Genomic DNA, 23,051 nt, shown 5'->3' with positions numbered 1-23,051 from the left:
AGATGGGTTCCACAGAAGACCTTGACTATCCTCAAATCATCGTGCAATACAGCAATGGATTTTTAATCTCAAAGGTAAGAAATACAACTCTTAGAAAGAGTATGCAGAAAGAAATATTAGGGATTTCTTTTTAGATCCTAAATGTAAGTCTTTGGAAGAGGTGAAAGCACTGCTATAATGACTGTTTTTCCAAAGATATTTTTAAGGCACAAAGGCAAAGCTAGTAATTCCACTCTTCTTTTTGTTTGCTGATGTTATTTGCTTAAGCACATGGGCCTAAAATTTTAATATCCAGTGCAGTGGATGATTTTTTCCTCATTTACTACTTAACTTTCCTATTGTCCCTTGCTGATCTTCTGGCCAACATGGCAACAGAAGGAATGCTCTTTGGTTGTGCAAAAAACGCTGCACCTTAAGCTCCTGAAAGGCAGAGCTGACAATAAAGAGAGGAAAAATAGATAATGAAAAATCCCTTTGTGAGAAAAAGAGGTGCCCGGTGTTTTCCAAATTAACACTGTTAGCACCATGTTTTAGAGAAACAACTTCAACTTTAGCCATGTTAAGCCATGTTTTTACTTGAGGTAAAAGGAGCTTCATTGTACAGGAATCATTGTAGCTCAAATCATTGTAGATACAGGCAGTCAGTTAAACTGATGTCTTTGTTACTGTTTCAGGAGTGTTTATGTGACCAGAGTAATAGGCTCATACTTGTAAGATTGACTGTGTATAGCTAAAGAAGGATGGTTGGTTGGTTCTTTTTTTTTAATGTATGGTTAGCTGTGTTTGTCCGAAGGTTGATGAATGTTGCTGGAGAAATTAAACAGCTCTAGGGAAAGACTGGGCAGTTTTGTGCAGTTAAATGAGAGAATGGATGAGAGGAACCTCCCTGCTTTTGTAAGATCAGTGTAGTCATTCACATCAGTCCCTGAAAACAAGGTCCTTGGAATGGAATATTCACCCTATTGCAAGCCATGAGAGAGTTGCCAGGGTTCACTGAAGCGTGTGCTAGATCCTAGTTAAAGAATGGAAACATAGACAACAAGCACACCCACCCAGACTTGCCTTTGCTCTTTCTAGGAGATTGTGAGAATCTGTTTCTAAACTAAGGAAGAGGCAAGGACATTTAGACACAAAATCTGGTCTCTAAATGTGGACTTTTGGAAGCTAAAAAGCATTGGCTGGCTTCACTGGAAAAGGAAAAAAAATAAGACTAATGAGTGCATTACATGCACAGTATATTGTATCAGTACTCAGATAAATTACAATTTAATAATTGAACTTGTTTATATGAAATACAAGTTTATCTGAAATAAATAATATTAAATTTATACTTTCCCTAGTTAAGCAGCTTGTGAAATGCAGTAGGCTTTGTGCTTTCACCTAATCCCTCACTCCCATCTTTCCCTACTCCCAGGTTATGTTCACTGCCTGTGAGCTGGGGGTGTTTGATCTTCTTCTGGAGTCAGGAAAGCCTCTGTCTTCAGATGCCATTGCTGCAGGTCTGGGTGCCAGCACCATGGGGATGAGAAGACTGCTGGATGCCTGTGTGGGATTGAAGCTCTTGGCAGTAGAGATGACACAAGAAGGAGGTAATAAAGGCAGAGGAATGGAAATAAATTGCAAGATTTAAACCTCTGATGGTTTTGAAAGTGAGGTAAGATGTGTGGGCAAAGGTGATACCAAATGTTAAGTCAGTTAATGTAGCTGGAAGAAGGAGAGAATCACTCTTAGGATTTACTCTTCAGCTGAAAGAGGAGGCAAATGTCAGCAGAATCACTAGTGTAACATAAAACACAGGCACAGGGCTCTATATTCCTAAATGTCTTTGTACATGTGACTTTGGAGAAGATATTTAGGATAACTCCAAAAGCTCTGTGGAGCTTGTCTTAAGAAATCTCTGTGGTATGGACAGGATTTTAAACTTAAAACAAAATGCCAGGGTGGATGGTAACAGCATGATTTAAAACAGGTTTTGTTCTTCTTAGGGTTTTTACCATTATGTGAACTATTTTGTTGATCAGAACTGAGAGGTGATAAAAGTTTTTCCTTATGTCAGAAACATGGAGTCCACTTGGACAGAAAGGATCTGTAGCCATCAGACAGCTGGTCAGGACCAACTAGAGTCTCACAAGTTGTGTCCCCTGCCCTGCCTTGTGTTGGCATACTCTGCTTTAGGGATTATAGTTGTTGCGCAATGTGTTTGGGGAGAGCAGGATCTATCTTTTATATTCCTTTGGTATGCAAGTCCTGTGGGTGAGTGATGCCACAGCAGATGCATTGGAGGGAGTGGGGAGATTTCTGGGAGTCCTTTAGGCATTCTTCTGTTTGCAGAAGGTCCTGTCCTAGTGAACTGAGGGAGTGTATGTGTGGCTGGCCTACTGTTTTGGGGACTTTCTCCCCACCTGCTGACCTTGTTGATCAGAAAGAAGACTTGTCTGCAAAGAGTTCTCACTTAGAGCACACTGAAAGCTTCCTTTGAGAGGAGAAGCCTATATGTAAATGATAACTCTTAATAAGCATTTTTTTTTGCTCTCCTTGAAAGAAATATCTGGGGCTGGAGTTAAGCATAGGGAGATGATGTTTACCTAGATAGAATGGGGTAACACAGATTTCAGCAGCTCTCACCCACTGCTCATTGCAGTGGAAGTCTTTGGTTGTAGAAGTAATCTGGCTGTGTTTTTGGCTGTATAGACATCTTCTGATATACAAAGGTATATAAACACCAAGCTGTACAACAGACTTGAGACTTGGCAAGGTGATATATCATATATGTTAGTAAATATATTTATTTTATGTTTTAGCCCTCTACAGAAACACAGAAATTTCCAATGTCTACCTTACAAAATCAAGTCCAAAGTCTCAGTATCACATTATGATGTATTATTCCAACACAGTCTACTTGTGCTGGCAGTACCTGTCTGATGCTGTGAGGTAAGGAGGAGTGCTGTGTGCTGTCTGGTGCTTTGCAGCATCTGTGTCACAGCTCTGAGTGTTGTGTTTCTGGGGAAGAGCTCAGTAAAGATGCTGACTCATTCTCAGAAATTAAAAGCAACAGATAATTCAGCTGTTAACATGGCCATATGTGTGCTTCCCCCCCCTCCTTGTTTTCCATTTGTGTATGTTCTTGTATTCCTTTTCCCTGTCATTGTAGAGATGATCTAGAAATCAGATTTCCTTATGTGTCACCTTCAGTGAAGCACTTTATCATTACAGTGGATCTTACTGGATGTGGCATCAACAAAGTAAATAATGAGTAGTGGTGGCTAAGGGCCCTTCTGTTGCAAAGGTTTATAGGGGCAGTTAAGTATGGGTCTGGAGTCTCACTTGTTCCAGTCCATGTCAAACATGATGACCAAACATGGTGTAGATGACGGTGATGATTGTATCAGTCTTGTACCTTTACCTCAGATGTGCTCCCATAAATGACAGAATCCTGGAATGGTTTGGGTTAGAAGAGGCTCTAAAGATCATCTAGTTCCAACCTTCCTATCATTGATGCCACTCACTACATCAGATTGCTCAAAGTGCCATCCCACCCTGATCTTGAAAAGAACCATTCTTGTGAGAGGTTGAGAAATATATCAGCACTCTCATAGGCTTTTTCAATTGCTATTTTAGAGAAGGAAGAAACCAATATGAAAGAGCTTTTGGTGTTTCATCCAAAGACCCTTTTGGAGCAATGTACAGGTAACCATTAAAATATTTATAGAAGTTTTATTCTTCTTGTTGTGGATAAAACTAATGTTTTTAACTATGACTCAGGACAATTAAATATGATGAGGTGAGAATTCCTCTCATCAGCATCATGCAATGTTTTTACTTCTCAACAATATCAATTACTGCGACACTGTCTGATATTTTGAATAGAAGTATGTAATTCTCTAACGTGAAAAACATCACAGATCTCTGACAGAGGCAATGATAGTTGAAGGAAAAAAAGTCCCTTGGAAATTCTGAGAATGAGCAGCATAATACACTACTGGATTTCACTAGTCTTAATTCCCTATTTAAATGCATGAATTCATAGCTGTACACTCCTGATACAGTATATTCAAGGTAGGTTTATATGCAAAGAGGACATATTCTGTGTCAATAAAGCCAGAGATTTTTGTTTAAGCTAAAACATGTAGCAGCAGTTATATGATAGGAATCTCTGAGGATGTGGTAAGGAACCCTCTCCCTGTGCTGTCTCTGTTTGCCTTGCTAGATCAGATGAAGAAATGCTAAAATTCATGGCTGGCCAGAACTCAGTATGGAGTATATGTGGCAGAGATGTCCTTGCTGCATTTGACCTTTCCCCTTTCAGGCAGATCTATGACCTGGGAGGTGAGTGTCAGGAGATCTTCTTTAACAAGCCTCTGAACTGTCTTTTACAAGCTCTGCAGAGGAAAACAACTCCTATGTTACATGATGGGCAAAACAGTGGAAAGTAGGACATAACAATATAAGGAGAATTTTACTGATTTGGTTGGTTAAAAACAGAAACGTGAGAGTGATGAGAGCACTAGAAAGCTGAATGTTTTTCTTTACAGTCTGATTTATGTAAGCAGTCACTCATCCCCTCGTGGATGTGGCAGCTTTAGCATTTTTCATGCCTTGTTTGATGCATTCTTCCAGTGCCAGACTCTCTCCTTCTTCCCTTACAGTCCCTGTTGTTGAGGTACTGCCTACAGCCTCTTATCCTGCAGCACCCTGCTGTCCCAGCACTGCTGAGTGCTGCCAGGATTCACAGAACAAGGCAGGCTCCCTCCTGGCCTCCCTCACTTCTTCCCCAGAGCCTGGTTTAGTGACTGTTTTTCACTTTTTACCTTCCAACACCTGCAGCTGGTCTGGCTAGGAGGGAGTGTAGGAGTGGTAAGGGCAGGGGCTGACCCCACATGCCTGGGTGCTGCTGCCCCCAGGCCTTCCTGCAGAACACATGGAGACAGTGACTTCTCCTGCCCCTCCTCTTCCCTCCCAGCAGCACATGGGAAGAGGTGTCTCAAGGGGTCAAATATACATTGCCAGCTTCCATGAGGCTGAATGTACCATTGCCTGTATACTTTCATGGGGATGTCACTGAACAGGTTGGGTTTGTGTCAGTACTGACCTTCTTTTCCTGTCCCCAAAGGAGGTGGAGGAGCTTTGGCCCAAGAGTGTGTTTCTTTGTACCCAAATTCTACTGTCACAATTTATGACCTGCCCAAAGTTGTGCAGGTGGCCAAAGAACAGTTTGTTTCCCCCAAGGAGCGTCAGATCACTTTCCATGAAGGTAGGTGGGAACAGTGGTGTGGAGTTGTCACAGCTGTGGCTCCAGAGCCCTGGCTCTGCTCAGATGTGTCATACTGGAGGCTCAGGTGTCCAGCTGCCCCTTATGGGGACAGTGTCTCAGGCTGCGGCCTCCCCAACCCACCTCTGCAGCTGTCCCAGCTGTCCACCAGCAGCTGTCAGAGACACAACTCAGTTATTCAGCAGCATTAATTCCTGAAGAGAGCTATTTCATTTCTTGAGAACAAGGGTACATTAGCAAAAAAAAAAAAAAAAAAAAGAAAAAAAAGCATCATGCAATTTTGAAATCTGCTATGCTTTGTTATGAATTTTCCTAACACTCCCCTTTTTTCCTGTGCGAACCTCCTGGCAGATGTGAGAGATGCCATGCTCTGAACATGGGTTTTTCCTTCTCTGGTCACAGCTGATTGATCTTCAAGTCCTAAGATATTTTAGAGCATAAAAGTGGGTGAGCTAGCTCCTATTCCTCTTGTCCAGATCACTGATCCTACATAGTCTTTGTACTATGTAGGAGGAAAATGAGTATAGGGAGATCTCACTTTTAATGTTTACAAAAGTCTTCAAAGTGCTGGAAGTGCTTAAAATTGCTCAGAGCTGAGAGAGAGAGAAGGAGCCTTGAGGAGGGAAGGGAGTGTATAAAAACAAAGATGCAACAAAATGGGAGAAGAAACGACAAAGTAAAGTGCTGAGAAAAAAAATCTGAATGCAGTACAGCAGGTGCTGAACAAAAGGAATAACAAGCTAGTGATGGAGGTGAGAGATGTGTATTTTTACCTACGGATTTATGGAGTAATTCTGTGATTACAGAAGATCTTTGAAAACTTTCTTAGAGAAGGCAATATTCTTTCCTTCTTTCTCATGACAGGAACTGTGTGAACCTATGTCCTTAGTGCAGTATGAATTTGAATTTCTGTCATTGGAGAAAGCCTAAATTCAAATTCTTTCCTGTGCATCAGTCTGTTTCAGGATGAGTTATTGCCTTTAAATGTTTCAGATCTTCTTGAGACTGATCAAGAGCAAAATTCCCTATGCAGTGCAACAGACGACTTTCACCTGGTACCTCCATTGCCATCTGATATGTCTGAAGGACATTGCAAGCCTGGAATTGAACAGAACTGAAAATATTTGCATAACTCAGCTCTCAGTGTTGTGGGGATTTGTATAATGCATGTATTCTTGCTTCGCAGGAGACTTCTTTAATGATTCAATACCTGAAGCTGAACTGTATATTTTATCCAAGATACTGCATGATTGGGATGATGACAAATGTAAACAACTGCTGGCAAAAGTCTACAAAGCTTGCAAACCTGGTAGGTGTGAATTCTTGAAGAGCAGAGGGACTCTTACTATTGTTTAGATAGGTGTATACAGCACAGCAAAAAATCCCATTAAGTATCACAATGAAGCCTCAGAGTTTCAAAAGCACTGCCTACAATGCAAAATCAGTAAGGTCCTGTTAATTTCAGCTGGGGAAAATGGGAAACTCCAGCCCAGCCATAGCACCTCCTTCAGCTCTGGGATGTCAGTACCAACATAGCTGAGCAAGGATATCCTCTGATGCTTTGGCTCTTTCATTGTCTTCTGTGATGCCGAAATGTGACTTAATGTAGAAACTGCTTCTTCCTGAAAGTAAGGTTAGGATCTGTCCTAGTAACAGCTCAAAAATAGCTCACCTTTTCATTGCTCTGGCTGTGTTTTCTTTCTCTTCTCTTCTCTCCACCAGGTGGGGGAGTGCTGCTGGTTGAATCGCTTCTGAATGAAGATAAAAGTGGGCCTGTAGAAACCCAGCTGTATTCCATGAATATGTTGGTGCAGACAGAAGGGAAAGAGAGAACAGCAGCAGAGTACAGCAAACTCCTGGAGGCAGCTGGCTTTGGAGTGATTCAAGTAAAGAGGACTGGAAAACTCTATGATGCTGTTTTAGGAAGGAAATAGTAGTATGTGTTTCATGCATGTAACAAAACAGAAGAGGTTGAGAAATGTGCTATTCTTCTTAGTGGGCAACGATCAGCCTAGCTTTTAGTTAAGGCTGCCAACTTTTTGTAAGCTGATACATTGTCAAAAGAGTCACAAATAACAGATCTTCAACAGGCATGTGTTACAAATCTGGAAGCCTGGCTTGGCTTGCCTTTGGATCTGGGAGGAAAAGAAAGAAATCAGCACCTGTTCCACAAGAAACAATCCACAAAAGAAATATGTAGTGTGTCTGCTTCAGCTTGTATCAGTCTTTCTGATTTTTAACACTGTATCTGACAAAAGTAGAGCTGAATTTGTACTTGAGTTCCTGCAAAACAAAACTAATCCCTGTAATGAGCTTTTGTGCCTGCATTTTTATTCCTGAAATATTGATATAATAAAACCAGACCAAATTATGTCTCCTTATGGTCTTTTCAGAGTTCCAGGAGAAATCGTGTCTGAGCCTTGGGGAGTTTTGCATGAAAAAATATATTAATTTTTATTTCCTTTAGATTTTGATTTAAATTATGAAAAAGAGTTGTACTTTAGTTACTGGTTGAAGCCCAGGGATTCTTATTACAAGTCAGGTAGGAAGATGATGCTGTGAAGTCATTTTGTTATATACTTGGGTTGTCCTTACTGCATGCCTCCTGCCATTTCTTTAAATCATTAGATCAAATACAGTCTGCCATTACCCATGCAGTTCTTGGAAGCAGAATAATATATTACTGAAGTGAGAAACATTTGGAGAAGGCACTAAAAATCACTCTGCAGTTTTTTCTGGAACAGTAATTGCATTTGCCTATTAAGCTGGATACTAGAGGAGCTTGATATAGTTGACTCAGTAGCCGTCTACAGGAGCCTCCCACTCATGTGGCTGTAGGAGAAGGACAGGGAGAAAGTAGCCTCAGTACACACAGGAGACATAAGGCAGTTACAGAGACATGGTGGGACAGCTGGCATGATTGGAATGTTGGATTTTGGGGAGGGTTTTGTTTTTTCTTCTAAATGACAAATACTGTGAAGAGAGCATGAAATAAGTGCTGTGCTACATGCAGGCAAATTAAAACCCTGTTTGTTCTACAGTTTCTGTGTTCCAATAGACATTTCTGATGACACCTTGCTATATATAAGGTCTCTTGTCCTTGTTTTTTGCTTGTTCTTGGATATGTTAAAAAGCTTTCAAAAAGCTTATGCCAGAAGAAAGGAAGGAAGGTGGAAGTTTCCAAGTTATCCATTTTTGGTAGTGAAAGCTGTTCTTAAGTTCATGCCCTTTCATGGTGCTGCAGTGAGAGGTTTTCTGTTTGAAGCAGATGGCTCTGCCAATAGAGTTCTTTCCCCCTTTCACAGAGTTTTTTGCCATATTGACTGAGATACATTTCAGGAGTAATGAATGAAAGCTGGCCACAGCTGGAGGGAATCAGCTCAGAGCAGAAGAATGCCTGGGGCAGGGAACAGCAGGAAACACTGAGACTGGCTGTGCTTGACTTGGCTGAGTGAAGTCAGCTGCTCCCCAGGCTGCTGTGAGAGGACAGAAATTTCCAGCAGGGCCTTGGCCGGATGGCCTGGGAGTTAAGGAAACAGCAGAGGGCAGGAAAAGCCAGGAAATTTGCCATCTTAATGTGCTAACTGGAAGCTGGCAGCTGCTGCTTTTCAGAACTTGCTGATAGTTGTGGGTCATTGAAGAAGCATAGCCTTGAGCAGTAGGAAAATGCTGCTTCAAGTATAATGAAAGAAACAATAACTAAGCAAGAAAAATGCAGGAGAGGCGCAGAGTAAGGGACCCCTGCTTAGAAAGACAAACAGCCCCACTGCAGCAGGATCAGGCACAGGCTGGGGCCTGAATGCTGCCTAGAAACATCCTGCCAAAGGAGACCTTTGGAGGGCAGAAGGGTGGGAAATTGTCCCACGGGATCTGTGCCTGTAGAACCACTGTGGGACGGTGGGACCCACACTCCAGCTTCCCTGCTGGCTCCAAGGTTCAGCACTCCCTTCTTCCACTCACCTGCTCTAGAGAGCCCTTGAGGCGCTGGGGACCTGTCCACAGGCTCTCCTGAGCTCTGTGTGCTCCTATAAATGTGTGGGGTTTCCCCCCAAAATTCTCCACAGTGTTCTCCCTTCTAATGCTTTAGCCCTTCAAAAAAGCCTTATTGCAGACTAGCTTAGTGTAGCTAAGCTTAGTGTCGCTTCAACATTTTGAATGAATGCAACATTTTGAGCGAAGCTCTCTCAGGGTTATGCAGAATGCTCTACACTGAAGGCAGGGGTGCCTTCTGGAACTCAGAAAGCAAGACCTGCAACAAATGGCTTCATAAAACAACTGTGTTAATGAGAAAGAAGAGACAGATAGATAGCAAGTAAATCCTGATGTTTCTTCAGATGCCAGGCACATCTGTCCATGCTCCATCAAGCACTGCATGGAGCCCTGTTGGATTTTCCCCCAGTAAGTTGTACAGACACTGTCTATGGAAGGAAACACCTCATTTTGGGTCATTTGGGTTATAGTTTTCTTACAAGAAAGAGGCTGTTCTCACAAGAACTTGTTGCTGCATTGATAAAGGCAAGGCTGTGATGGTGGTGTGGGAGTGGGAGCTGCCTGAGGCCCCCGGAGCTGAGGGGTGTTTGGGGCACAGCCCAGGCCTGAGGCCACGCTGGGCATGCAGCATGGCAGCTGCCATGGGCAGCACTGACTCCTGCATGTACCAAAAGCTCCTGCTCAGGATCAGTGCTTTCCACTCCTTGGTCCACCTGCAGCTTACCTTTCCCAAATATTTTATGGATTACAGATTACCTTAATAACACATGAGCTTCTCAGGCCCTCAGAGCAGATGTGGCCTGTCCAAGGCGCTGACTCCCTGAGCACAATGTCTTCTGAAAGGCTGCCAGTATAGTGGCCTTTTCAGAACTGGGAGTTCTCACAACATGCAGCTTCTGAAAGGGTGCAGCATATATGTCCAGACTTGCTAAAAGCAATTTAATTGTTACAGGGTGAAACAGATCCCTTTAAATAGGAAAGAGATCATTATGTTACATATTGGTGCAGTCAGGCTGTCAGGGGCTGACTTAAAGCACATAAAATTTCTTGGGTTTTTTCCAACAGCTCAGTATGAGGCTTGAGAATGACTTTAGACTCATGCTGTCAGAAGGATATGTATTAAGTCTTTGTTCAGTGCTGTGTCTTGTACCTTTAAAACAGGTAATGCTTTGTTGAAATGGAATACAGTCTTAAACCCATAAACCTTCTGTGTGATGAATGAAGCAGTGCCTGTGTTATACCTTGCTGGTTTCTTCTTTCAGTATTTATAGTACAAAAGGAAGACTGCAGTTCCAGGCTGTGATAAGAATGCTAAGGATGCCATGGTTTGACAAAACTGTTCACCTCTCAATGCTCATTAAAAACATGCAAAAATTAAAAATGGTGTCTTGTCAAATACAAGCTTCACAGATTCTGGTCTATGTTGTCCAGAATGAGGAGTTGTACATTTTTCTAGAGTTTGGAATTTGCTCTGACTTTTGTATGTTTAGGCCTAGTATTTTGGTAACATAGGAGACCTTGTTGTATTAAAAGCTGGGAAACAGATACTGTTTCTCAGTTGTATATATTATGACATTTTGAATGTTAAGAATATTAAGAAATCTATAATGTGAGGGTGCCTGAGTTTTGAGACAGATTGTTAAGGGCTCTTCAGCCTCACAGACAAAGGCAAGAGACAAAAGCACTAATCAACCACATCTAGGTACAAAAGCTAGCAAACAGGCAATAAGAAGCACAGGGACAAATATTAGAACTCCCTGGCCCCTTAGTGGATGGGACTATGGAGGATTCCCACAAAGCCATGAAGAAGTTCAGCCAAATATTTTTAGCTGAGAAGAAGGGCAGAAACAAAATGATCAAAGGGATTATCAGAGTGAAAACATCATGGGAAGTTAAAGTGGGCTTGTGGTTAATTACTGTGGGACTTGAGGGAAACTTAGAGTGTTTAGAGAAAGGGCCAAAGGCAGAAAATGGAGGAATCAAGGTGGGTAGGAACCAGTCTAGTGAAATAGAGAAAAGGCGAGGGAAAATGTACTGATCATGTTTTGCAAGCTGCTGTTCCCCACACCTGTCTGGCTGAGCTGCATGCCAGATCAATTAGGTTTTCTTCATATTACATTCTATCCCTTGCTATCTTTTGTTTCTTTTTGTGAAGCCTTCCCACACCAAAAGCCAGTTCAGTGGAGGATCTATGCTTTTGAAAAAGCCTAAAGTAATATTCTGCTTTAGTTCATAAACTCTGGTTCATCATGCTGAGTTCAGGTTCTTGCTATTCTTCTGTACTGATTCCTGTTTTGCTTGTTACAAGCTTTCAAGTGCTTCTGAGGTGCCACTGTGTTGCTGACTGATGAACTGACAATACAAGCTTTAATCCACAGTGCTTCTTTAGCCTTATACTTGATGATGGAAGGAAAAAGCTGAACCTGATAGAAGAACACATCAAAGCCAAATAACATGTTTTGTAACCAGTGTGTTTCTCAGAAGCAATAAGATTATGTGGATCAGATGCTGTACTCTGTGTCTGGTGGAAAGGAGCTTATTTAAATTAAGAGAGCCAGGAAATCTGTGTCTCAGTCCAGAAAGATGAATTTGACAGAAGACCTTGACTATTCTCAAATCATTGTGCAATACATCAGTGGATTTTTAGTCCCCAAGGTAAGAAATATAACTCAGTCTTATATAGATGTCTAAGACTGAAATGCTTGGGGACATTCTTCTCTGAGAATAAAATAGTTCATAATAAAGCATCATAATGTAAACTGACTTTGAACTTGAACAAGCATGATAGAAGTCTAGAGGAAAAAAAACCCAGCGAACAACTAAGGCAGATCTGGCCCTCAGGATGGACCTAACATTTACTGAGACCCCACTCACCTTTGGAGGCTTGGTTGAGTAGACCTTGTTTCTGCATGAAGGTTTAAAAACATATTGGTTTATACATGAGGGCTTGTTGTCTGACTGCTTTAAATGTGAAAGGTTTCTTCTATGGTGGGATTTCTTCCCACTTTTAGTTTTGGAAGTTTGAGAAACAAAGGGCTAACTTCAATTGCCTTTTCTCCCCTCTGTTATACCATGCAAAGAACAAGATTTTTCACCTATTTTCTTCCCTTTCCTCATTTGCCATGCAGATGGCTAAGTTTGATAACATTTGTATATTATGTCCCTTCAGATGGAAGGGACTGTGAATACAGAGTGTCGTATAATGACTCTCTCCCAGACAGCATATCATTAAGGCAGACAGGGAGCAGTTTCAATTTCCTTAATGTTTGCTGATGCTGTTTTCCTGTGTGTATGTGCATTTGCATAAAATTCCTCTATTCAATTTTGGTTTGAATGTTCCTCATTAACAATCTATAGTGATTTCAAAATCCACATTCTTGTCATGTTTTTGAGAAGTATTCTCGGCCATGTTCTAACTGAAGATAAAAGAGCCTTCCCTCTGATGGATGTTACCAAGTTGTTTGCCAATGATGCTAACCTAGGTAGCTTATGTTGCTAAGTTAGGGGGAAGCATTGACTCCCTTGAGGGTAGAGAGGAGTTACAGAGTTATCTTGATAGATTAGACCACTGCACAATCACCAACCATATGAAATTTTAGAAGGACAAATTCCAGATTCTGCACTAGGGATGGTGTAATCCTGGATGTAGTACATCCTGCCTGGGGTACTGGGGCTTGAGTGTAGATCTGCAGGAAGGGATCTGGGGGTTTTGGTTGATTGTAAGCTCAGTAGGAACCACCACTTTGCTGTGGTGGCCAAAATGGACAACTGCCTCATTGGGTGTATGAAGCACAGTGTAACTGAGCTGTGGAAAGAAGTGGTTGGCCCACTACACTCAGGGTGGGTGCAATCCCACTTTGAGCACTGTGTGTAGCTTTGGGCTCCACAATATAAGAATATAAAAACAACTGTTTTCCAATTAAACTAATGCTGAATAGAAATGTTGAAATTCATGACTGGCCAGAACTCTGTGGAGTAAATGTGGTAGAGATGGTCTTGCTGCGTTGTACCTTTTCCCTTTCAAGCAGGTCTATGGCTTGGGATGTGACTGACAATAGATCTTCCTTAACAAGCCTCTGAACTGTCTTTCTCAAACTATGAAAAGAAAAAAATAACTCCTATAATATATGATGGGTATGACATTGGAAAACAGGACATATGTCAGAATCCTGTAAACTGTAAAGGGAGTATTTTACTGTCTTGGTTGGGTTAAAAAGGGGAATGTGAGAGTGATGAGAGCTTTAGGAAGCTCAGTGTTTTTTCTACCATCTCATTTGTGTGAGTGGTGGTTTATCCCCTTGTGTACGTGGCAGATATGTTTTTTTTCTGGTTTTGCCTGCTTGATACATTTTTCTGGTCCCAGATTTTCCCTTCTGCCCTTCAGTCAGTGCCATTAGGTTAAGAGACTCTCAGAAGCCTCTTACACTGCTGTCCCAGTGCTGCTGAGCACTGCCAGGATTCATAAGAGTCATATGGCTCCCTTGTGGGCTCCATCACTGTGCCTGGTTTAGTGGCTCTGTTTTTAATTTCCCATCTTGGAAAGAGGAAGCCAAAGAAGGCTAGTCTGCAGTGACTCCTTTCACATCATAAATACCAAAGTTGTGATTGCCAGTGTTTTGATGCCAGGGGCCACTTAGAGTGTTACCATTAGGCTGGAGGTGACAGAGTTCTCTTTTATCAGCTTTTGTCTCTTTGCTCTCATGAACTCTGTGCCTGCATGTCTGGCTGTGATGGCTCAATATGTGCCTCTGATGAGGTTCAGCCACCTCCAGGGGGAGAGACCCTGCAGTGTCTTTGTGCTTTAGGTTCAGCTGCCATCGTTTTTGCCTTATTTTTGTACAAGAAAATGAAAGCTAACAGAGTGGTTATCTAATGTCTACCAATGTTTGTGCCTTTTTTATGAGAAAATTGTGTGAGCTCTTTAAAAGACATTTTCCTGAGAAGGATTAATATTTTAATCTTTTGTGGAATTTTATTTTAAAACTAACTGCTCTCAGAAGGAATATCAGATATGTGCCATACCACTGTGCTGTTAGACAAGTGTATGCATCATAGAAAAAATCTCATTAAGCATTAAACTGAACCCTAGGAGATTTGAAAACACTGCCTACAGAGTCATCTTCTGAGCAAAATCAGTGAGGTCCTGTCAATTTCAGCTGGGGAAAATGGGAAATTTCCATCCCAGTGATAGCACTCCCTTCAGCTCTGGGATGTTAGTACCTACATGGCCAAGCAAAGACATGCTCTGGTGCTTTGGCTGTTTCATTGTCCTCTGTGATACTGAAATATGACTTAATGTAATATTTCATTGCTCAGGCTGTGTTTTCTTTCTCTTCTCTCCACCAGCTGGGGGAGTGCTGCTGGTTGAATCTGAATGAAGATAGAAGTGGGCCTGTAGAAACCCAACTGTATTCGATGAATATGTTGGTGCAGACAGAAGGGAAAGAGAGAACAGCAGCAGAGTTCAGCAAGCTCCTGGAGGCAGCTGGCTTTGGAGTGATTCAAGTAAAGAGGACTGGAAAACTCTATGATGCTGTTTTAGGAAGGAAATAATTCTCTCTTCTTTCTTCTACCACCTTGCGCACTTAAGTGGGAAAATGAAATATGCCATCCACTTAGTTTTTATTTAGGGCAATCATCCCTTTGGCAAGTTGACACATTGTCAGTAAAAACACTGACTATTGAACACATGCAGATTGTTTTCTGAGAGTGGGGAAAATAAATTAACATGTACTCTATAAGAAATTACCTATGAAAAGAAGTCTTCCAAGGAGAGATTATACTTCCTTATCTGTTCACAGTCTCTGCTTCACATTTTATCCCTATTTTTTCCAACATTAACACAGTACATGACAATTTTCAAATTGTATTCTGTTTGCTTTCTGTGAAATAAAAGTGTTCACTGTAACGAGTTCCCAGTTTCTTCACATTTCCTGTGGACTGATACAGCACAGAGAAAATTCTACCTTCTTGTGGTGAGCCTCTTTGGAACATGTAATTCTGTCCTAAAACATAGGAATGAGTGATAGTTGACATAGGAAATAAAAAACATTAAAGAATCTAGCAAATGATTTAAGTCTCCTTGTGTCTCATATAGGTGCAGGATATAGAACAGCATTTACACAAGGTCTGGAAAGGGTTAGTACTATGATTTGCTATTAGAGGAATAAACATACTCTTTGTATATTCTCCTTAGGATTTAAGCACTGGATTTCTGTATATGCATTGTATTGCCTACATACACCAGATTTCAGGAGGAACCTTGCTGCTGAAGACAGTTTTTCTCTAAGCAGAAACTGAATAGAGGGGAAAGGTGCCCTTTTGCTGTGGTTCTTCTATTCTGTGAAAAACGTTCTTCATGGAAAAAGCATAATGGATGAGGAATAGACTTGGGGGAGCACAAGTCCAGATTGAGTTTTGTTGGGATAATCTCAGGAGGGGGAAACTTTGGTTGTAAGTGATCAATTCAAGGGAAAGGCAGTGTCCAGGGATTCATGAAGAAGCCAAGACACAAGAAATGTTCTGAGTATGGAAAACGATGCTGTATTTCCTTTAGTACATAGTTTAACTTGTGACAATTGGGAACTTCATGGCAGTATCACAGCAGTATGTGAAATATCACACTGAGTACCTCTGGACATAGTATATTTAAAACAGGATATTAAGCAAAGGAAGCTTGTTTGTGGTGGGTTACACTGACCAGCCATCACACAACAGACCCAGTGCATGCTCACTCTCTGCCCCCAGTAGTGAGAAAGAGAGACAATTGAATGAAGAAAGGCAAGAAAGACCTTCTGGGTCATTATAAAGACAGTTTAACAGATGAAAGAAAGGGGTAAGGGGAAAAAACCAAACCAAAAAGCTCCAAGGGGAGCAAAGGCAATCACTCACCACTTCATACCAGCAGACTGATATCCAGATATTCTTCAGCAGCAGCTGCCTTGGAAAGACTCCCCATAGTTTATAGTTTTTACCACTGAGAATGAAGTTTCAGGACATGGAATATTCCTCTGGTCAGTTTGGGTCAGCTGTGTACCTGCTATCTCCTCTCCCAGCCCGTCACCCACTCCAAGGTTGATCAAATGTGGGGTCAGAGTGAGAAACAAAGAATGTTCTCATGCTGTGCCAGTACTATGCAGCAATAGCTAAAATATACCTGTGTTATCAACACTGGTGTATTTTGGATAACAGATTTTATTTGATAACAGATCTAAACCAGAGAACTATATGGGCTGCTGTGAGGAAACTTAACTCCATCCCAACCAGACTCAGTACAATGGCAATGAGGACATGTAGATTAAGTGCATGTTTTAACAAAAAAGTCATATATCTTGAACAATGGTTGTTTGGCATGCAAAACCCAGGACTTGTGCCAGGAACAAAAAAGAGGAAAGAAATTGAATTGTTTTGAAACTTGCATAGGAAAGACAAGGTAAAATCCTGTCCTTGCAGAAAAACTGAATGTCTTATTGTACAACTAATGTTTCTCTGATGCTTAAGGCATCATACTGTTCACTGACTGAGTACCTAACAAAACCATAATTTCATGTATAATTTCCCTTGAAATTCTGCTGTTATGCTTCTGATATGTAAAATCTAAGCATGCTAAATAGGATATAAACATATTGTCATCAAATCAGTTGGTGTTTAAAGTAATGAGTGTCAGTTGTGTGAAGCAAAGAATGAGTTACGACTCAAAAATAAGTTTATTTTATATATATATAGTATATATGTTATGTATGCATGAAGACATGATAAAACTTTGAAATATAAATTAATGCAGATTTTTTTTTTTTTTTTTTTCTGTTTGTTACTTTCTAACCTTGATTGTTCGTGCCTGGTTTATCCTTCCTTCACCGGGAGGTGGTTTCCGCTGCGCTGCAGCCACCAGCCCACTTGCCACTAGATGCTGCTGTTGCTGCGCTGCTCTGATGAGAGGCATCATTGGCCGCGGAGAAGGGAAAAGCACCGAGCTCCGCGCGGTCATTTGCGGTCACAGACAAAGTGCCACCTAAATGAAACACTTTAGGCACTGAGGGTCAAGGTAAAAGGGGCTAAAGAGCCTCTGCATCCAGCTGTCAGTAAATTCAGACGCGTTTTTGTCCTGCAGCTCATGCGTGGAAGAAGGAGCAAAACCTTCTTTGTGTGCAGCAATGGGGATGACAGCGGGAGCCCATCCTTCCTTACTGTCAGGCTGAGCCCAGGGCCCTTCTCAGGCCTTACAGAGATGGGCTGTACATCCCTGTTACAGCACCACAGGAGAACCAGCACTTGTACGTGGCCCTTACGTTTAATTCCTTCTCCTTACTCTGTGAATAGAAACATCCCTGCAAGAGCAGAGCCAAGTTACACCATGGGACTGCTGCTTGTCAGCCCGTGCTGCCTGGTGGGGCACAGAATGTGACATGGGGACTCCAGGGCACGCCTCTGGGGATCCCAGGGTCCGGGCGGGTACAGGGTGACATCGATGGCTCAGTGCTCTCTCTGGCTGGTGTGGATCATCACCTGTCCAGGGGTGGGTCACTGCCTGGCCCAGGCTGAGTGTGGACCCTGATGGCATCCTGTGCCAGCCATCAGCATGAACCCCTGTCCCATAGTCCTTGCAGGCATTGTTGTCCTCATTTCTGTCTCCCCATGCAGGACCTGCCTTTGCTGCCTCCCTACAGTGCCTGGCTCCTTCCCATGCCCTACCTAACACCCCTGGATCTCTGTTGGCCCTCTTGAGAGGCTGCTTCACCAGACATGGCTGCCCTGTCCCCTCTGTGGGGTCTGGCCTCTCTCACCAGCCTCCCTGTGACCACAGCCACCCCTCTGGCTGTTTCTCAGCATCTGCTCAGCCAGCAACACCCCAGCCAGGGCACTGTCATCTGCCATGAATGCACAGCAGGCATTCCTAGATGGGCTGCTTGTGCCCAGGACACTTTAAGGCATCAAAGGAGCGTGCAGTGAAGGTTATGGCCCCTGTGTGTGCCTGGAAGCAGCAAAGGCAGGGGATGTGACCTGCTTGGACCCACCACACAGCCCAGGGTGAAGACAGCAGTAGAACCAACCCCACCAACACTGTGTGGGTGCACTGTCACGAGATGAACTCCACTGGTATGTGTTGTTGGCATGGTCTAAATTATGTCATGATACTTAACTTGTTTTTCCAAGGATGTGGTCATGCCAGAGTTCCTCTACTACTGAGCATCAACACATGTACTGTAGATAGTGGTCCATGTGCTACAACTGGAATATTTTAGAAGTTTTTCTTCAACCTCCTGTACTCACAGTAGCCTGTGATGAGCACACAGTACATATTATTAGCTCACATCTTTGGATTCATGTTGTGCACAAATCCATGTGGTGCAAGACTGTTTCCTACAGCAGTTGAGGTCATGTGCCTGCATTCAACAAGTGCATGTGAACACAGCAAACCAGAGCTTGTTTACTTTTGGACAATTTCTGACTTTTGAAGGCAAAAGGCATCATTGCAGGAAGATTGTGAAGGAACTATGTTTTCCCCTGACTCAAATTCACCCCAATGACAGTGTTTTGACCTTGGCTGTCAGCTTAGGTCCCACAGTGGGACAGGGGAGAGAACACAAAGACAAAAAGTGAGAAAACTCATGAATTGACATAAAGAGAGATAAAAAACTTAGAGTAAGAAGAAATTAAAAACAATCTAGTAATATAAAGGCAGTCACTCACTGCCTCCCACAGGCAAATTAATTCCCAGGCAGTTTCCAAGCAATGAGTAGCTTCCCTAAACCATCCCTCAGTTTTTATTTCTGAGCATGACATGCAGTACCATATTGGTCAATCTGGGTCAGCTGTCCAGCCTACTCACTGAGGGAGCAAAGTGGGAAATAGAGGCACTGCTCAGAAATAGCTAAAACATGGGTGTATTATTGACACTGCTTAAATTACAGAATCAAAATACAGCAACATATGGGCTGCTATGAAGAAAATTAACCCCATCTCAAATAGATCCAGTACACCAATTTCAAATATGATTCTGTAGGGATTCAAGGTCATGATTTGGTACTGCCAACTAGAGTAAACATCTGAATGATCAGTGCTTTGCATCTGAGAAGGTAATGTCTTCTTCACTTTCTTTCATATCCTTCATTACAGATGGTCAATGGAAGCACTTAACTGGAAACACATTTTTATTCTGCGTATGTGATGACCTTGTCAAAGTTCAGGCTTCTAGAGAGATGTGTGTCTAAGAATATCTTTCTTATTTTCTAAATACCTTTTAATTACCTTATTCAAAGGAAAAGTCCTGAAAATGCAGTCTAGGTGCATGGTAATGATTAACAAATCAATGCTAAATAAAAGAGAAAAAAATCTTGAATTTTTCTAAAGAAAGACTTCTTGTGAATCTAATTAATGACTTTCAAAGTGCAGGCTTCCCCTGTGCATACCTTCTCAGGATAAGCTATTTATATTTATGTAAATAAACTTTAAGCCTGTCCTCTTGTCTTAAAACCTAATTCTCTGAGCACCTGGATGTACATCAAGGGTCTTCTGGTCTGACATGCCTGGAAATTGAAACTTGGAGAGTTGGATCATACAAGACTACTGAAGGAGACACATAAGATCTGCTGAAGAGGGCAGAATGAGTACCAGGAAGAAGGCAATGCCAGGTGTATGACAAGTAACTATCCTGAGGCAATTGAAATAAGGAGCTGAGCCTGACATGCTGCAGTTTGCTTTCCCAGCTCCTTCATGAAATCTGTACACCTGGTTTGCACAACGATGGCATAGTAGATATAATGTAGGAAGCGTGGGTTTGAAAGAGGGCAATCAACTTAGTTCATTTAGGGTTTGGGCTAGGGATAATGTTTGGGTTGAGAGAAGAAGAGCCTAGAGTTCCAGGTGCAGTGATTCTGGAAATGAGCTGTCAACAGGAATGATTCACTGCAAAGAGAACTTGACTAGAAGAAGCTTTTGGTCATGATAATGGATTGATGACTTTGTTGAAGACCCAGCCCAAACTTACATTCTTGTCTTTCACCTGCTGTGCAGACTGTAGGTTTGGAGTTCCTTCTGGATCTGTTGACAAAGTCTTATATTTCTCTTTTCATTGCACTGGGGCAGATGGTGGAAATGTATTACTACTCTGCTAATCTGCCTTGTGGATCTGAAAGATTGTTTTACAGTGTCATAAAACATATAATTTGAAATATCTTAAGCAGATATTTCAAATGTGATACCTTTCTCCTGAATGGCTTATCTTGTTTATGAACTTTTTGACAGAAGTTTAAGGTCATCTTTATTTATCTTTTGTGTCATTCTGCATTAAGTTTTAAAATCTGCTTTGTGTTTTTGCCCAGAAGCTGCTATTTACAGTGTTGTCAACCTTAACTGCTCAAAGATTAGGAAGGTCTGCAAATCATGAGATTTATTTTTAAAATGTATTGACATTTTAAACCTCCAAATTTATGAGAGTGTAGGACAAGGTTTTTTTATGTTTATGAGCATGTCTGCACAGATACATGGACTAGAAGCCTCTCTGTCTCTCTCTTTTATTGAAAGATGATATTTACTTGCTTGTGATTCTCTATCAGAAAAAACCTCCAACCAGGTGAAAAAAGAAAATTAAATTTTAGGGATAATGAAAGTAGTGAAGCACTGGTGGGTTCAGCATTGTTTGGGGTGGATTAATCTCATCTGAGCCTCTGAAAGTGATCCCTTGTGCTCAAGGCACTCCACAGTACCATTTCTCCAAAGTATTTTTGCATGCCCTATTTTTCTAGAAGGACTAGAAAGCAAAATGAGGATGACTGGCTGAGACAAAGATATCAGATAATCTTATCTGTAGTGCCTTCAATTCAAGAACAGATGCCTTTCTGAAATGAATGTTCACTTCAGTGAGTTGTTGAGCTCAGTAATGGACAACAAAGCATGATTAAGAAGTCTTTGCAAAATCTATTAGCTTTGCGGGGCTAATCTCACTGGGCTCTCATTATAGTCAGAGGAGATGGAATGAATCAGGTACAGAGGGAGTCTGAACTCATAGCCATATATAGGAGCATCCTTCTCCCTTGGTTGTAGGAGGAGCACAGGGAGAAAGTAGCCTCAGAAGAGGAAAGTTGGCCATTTGACACATTCTGTGATAGGCATACAATTAAGTCATAAGTCTGTACTGGTCTTTATTATCCTGACAATTAACAGGACACAGTTAATGAGCCACTTCATCTCCAGTAGAATCTCATCCTGTGGTTATCCGCAAGATAGTGCTGGAGTTTGGGCAAGTGGTTTTGAGGACTTCCCTCAAGCTGCAGTCCCTGTGCAGTGTCTCCTACCTGCAAGTTATGTGGCATGAAGGTGACTTTGCCAGGAGCTGCAGCCTGTGAGTAATGTATTCTGAATGCTTGCTCACTTTCCAGGGAAAGTGAGGTGTTATATCCTGCAACAGCCAGGCATGAACACAAATAGTGATATGAGGCTGACCAAACAGCCAGAAGGGATATGTGGGGCTGACTCAGATCTTTGTTTATTCCCCTACCACCACCTTAAAAATAAAACAGTTCAGCGAAATGATTTTGCTTTTTTGATGGTACCAGGTATATTAGTTTCACGCTAAGAAGTAGCCTGAAGGAAGTGGTGGTTTCTGTGAATTAATTACCCTTTTAAGTGAATGAATTAAGTGGCTAGATGTGAACCCTCCACAGTTTTTACCAAGAAAATGTTAATTTACTCTTGACTGAGGAGTACTACAAAAATCAGCCAATGTTATATGCTGGGGGAAAAAAAATCCTATATATGTGTTACCTTCCCACAGTGGACACACAACACCAAGCCTATCTGAGAGTCTTCCCTTCTCATAATTCTGTCCTCTAATACCCTGCTCAACCCTGCTATTCCCTATTGTGGCCCTTGCTGTGTGGAGCCAGCTAAAAAAGTCAGATATTTAGTTTATGGAGCTGTCACTTCATGTGCTTGTAAAACACCCTTCAAGCCCATGGATTGCTGCAACTCAAGAGAAAGTTTGGTCTCAGGGTGTGGTCTCAGTCCTGAACACTTTTACACCATAAATAAGAAGGCTTGCCAAAAAATGGAAACAAGGGGCCTTTGGTTCCCAGGATGAATCTGGAGATGTGCAAGGAAGCAAAGGTGGAAAAAGAGGTAAAACCAGGGCATGCCCATGGACTGCCATTTGCTCATGCTGCTGCTTTGTTCCCCAAGTTAACAAATAGGTTAGTCATAGTCAATATGCTAATTGCATATATAAACTGATATTCAAGCTTGATGAGTCAAAAAAATTCCTGTCTCAGAGTCAGTGGTGATTCTTCTCTTGTCTTCAGTAAGTGCAAGAATGGGGCATTTTGATTTGTCAGATCTAATTCCCTAAACACAGTGCTTCTGTGAATGAATTCATTTCAGTAGGAAAAGGATTATGACATGGACCTACCACAACGGCGTCTTTGCTGGGAAAGTTTTACAGAGTGAGCTCAGAGTAATTTCTTTTCTTTTGAATGCTGAAGTTATTTTGCTGTTAAGGCATCAGCTTCTTTATAGGGAAGGTAATTATCAGCTTAGATGGATGAGCTTAATCAAAAACCCTGCCACCTCTCCTTCAAAAGGATCCTTTGCATTTTTTCTTATTGTTTTTCTCTGCATGAATTCTGTATTGAGGATCTGAAAGAGCCTGAAGTGAAGCTGTACTGGAAGTGACAGGGTAATTCCTGGGTGCTCTGCATTTAAAACTGAGGCATTGAGGTGTCATCAGTCTCACCAGAGACTCCTCCCATTTTTCTCCATAAATGACAATTACTGAAGAAGAGCTGTTCCTGACATTGGG

General features: G+C 41.8%; 1 protein-coding gene across 1 annotated transcript; it reads left to right on the top strand.

Annotated features, from left to right (window-relative positions):
- Positions 1 to 7,622, top strand: ASMT (acetylserotonin O-methyltransferase). The gene is made up of 8 exons (XM_054271962.1): positions 1 to 74; positions 1,415 to 1,589; positions 2,802 to 2,931; positions 3,619 to 3,687; positions 4,208 to 4,326; positions 5,111 to 5,251; positions 6,456 to 6,578; positions 6,992 to 7,622. Exons 1-8 carry the CDS (start codon positions 3 to 5, stop codon positions 7,201 to 7,203), a joined length of 1,041 nt encoding a protein of 346 aa, XP_054127937.1. The 5' UTR covers positions 1 to 2; the 3' UTR covers positions 7,204 to 7,622.
- Positions 7,623 to 23,051: the final 15,429 nt, after the last annotated feature.

This window comes from Melozone crissalis, unplaced genomic scaffold, assembly GCF_028551555.1.
Source record: "Melozone crissalis strain CALT ecotype California unplaced genomic scaffold, PUWL_Pcris_2 ptg000013l_1, whole genome shotgun sequence".
NCBI classification, from domain to species: domain Eukaryota; kingdom Metazoa; phylum Chordata; class Aves; order Passeriformes; family Passerellidae; genus Melozone; species Melozone crissalis.
The sequence above is the reverse complement of the archived record's forward strand: the minus strand, read 5'-3'. Positions and strand labels throughout refer to the sequence as shown.

Bases quoted from the DNA above. Each gene is read 5' to 3' on its own strand.
- ASMT (XM_054271962.1), top strand. From the start codon at position 3: ATGGGTTCCACAGAAGACCTTGACTATCCTCAAATCATCGTGCAATAC. The intron at 4,327-5,110 runs GTGAGTGTCAGG...CTGTCCCCAAAG, and splicing joins GCAGATCTATGACCTGGGAG to GAGGTGGAGGAGCTTTGGCC. The intron at 5,252-6,455 runs GTAGGTGGGAAC...CTTGCTTCGCAG, and splicing joins TCAGATCACTTTCCATGAAG to GAGACTTCTTTAATGATTCA.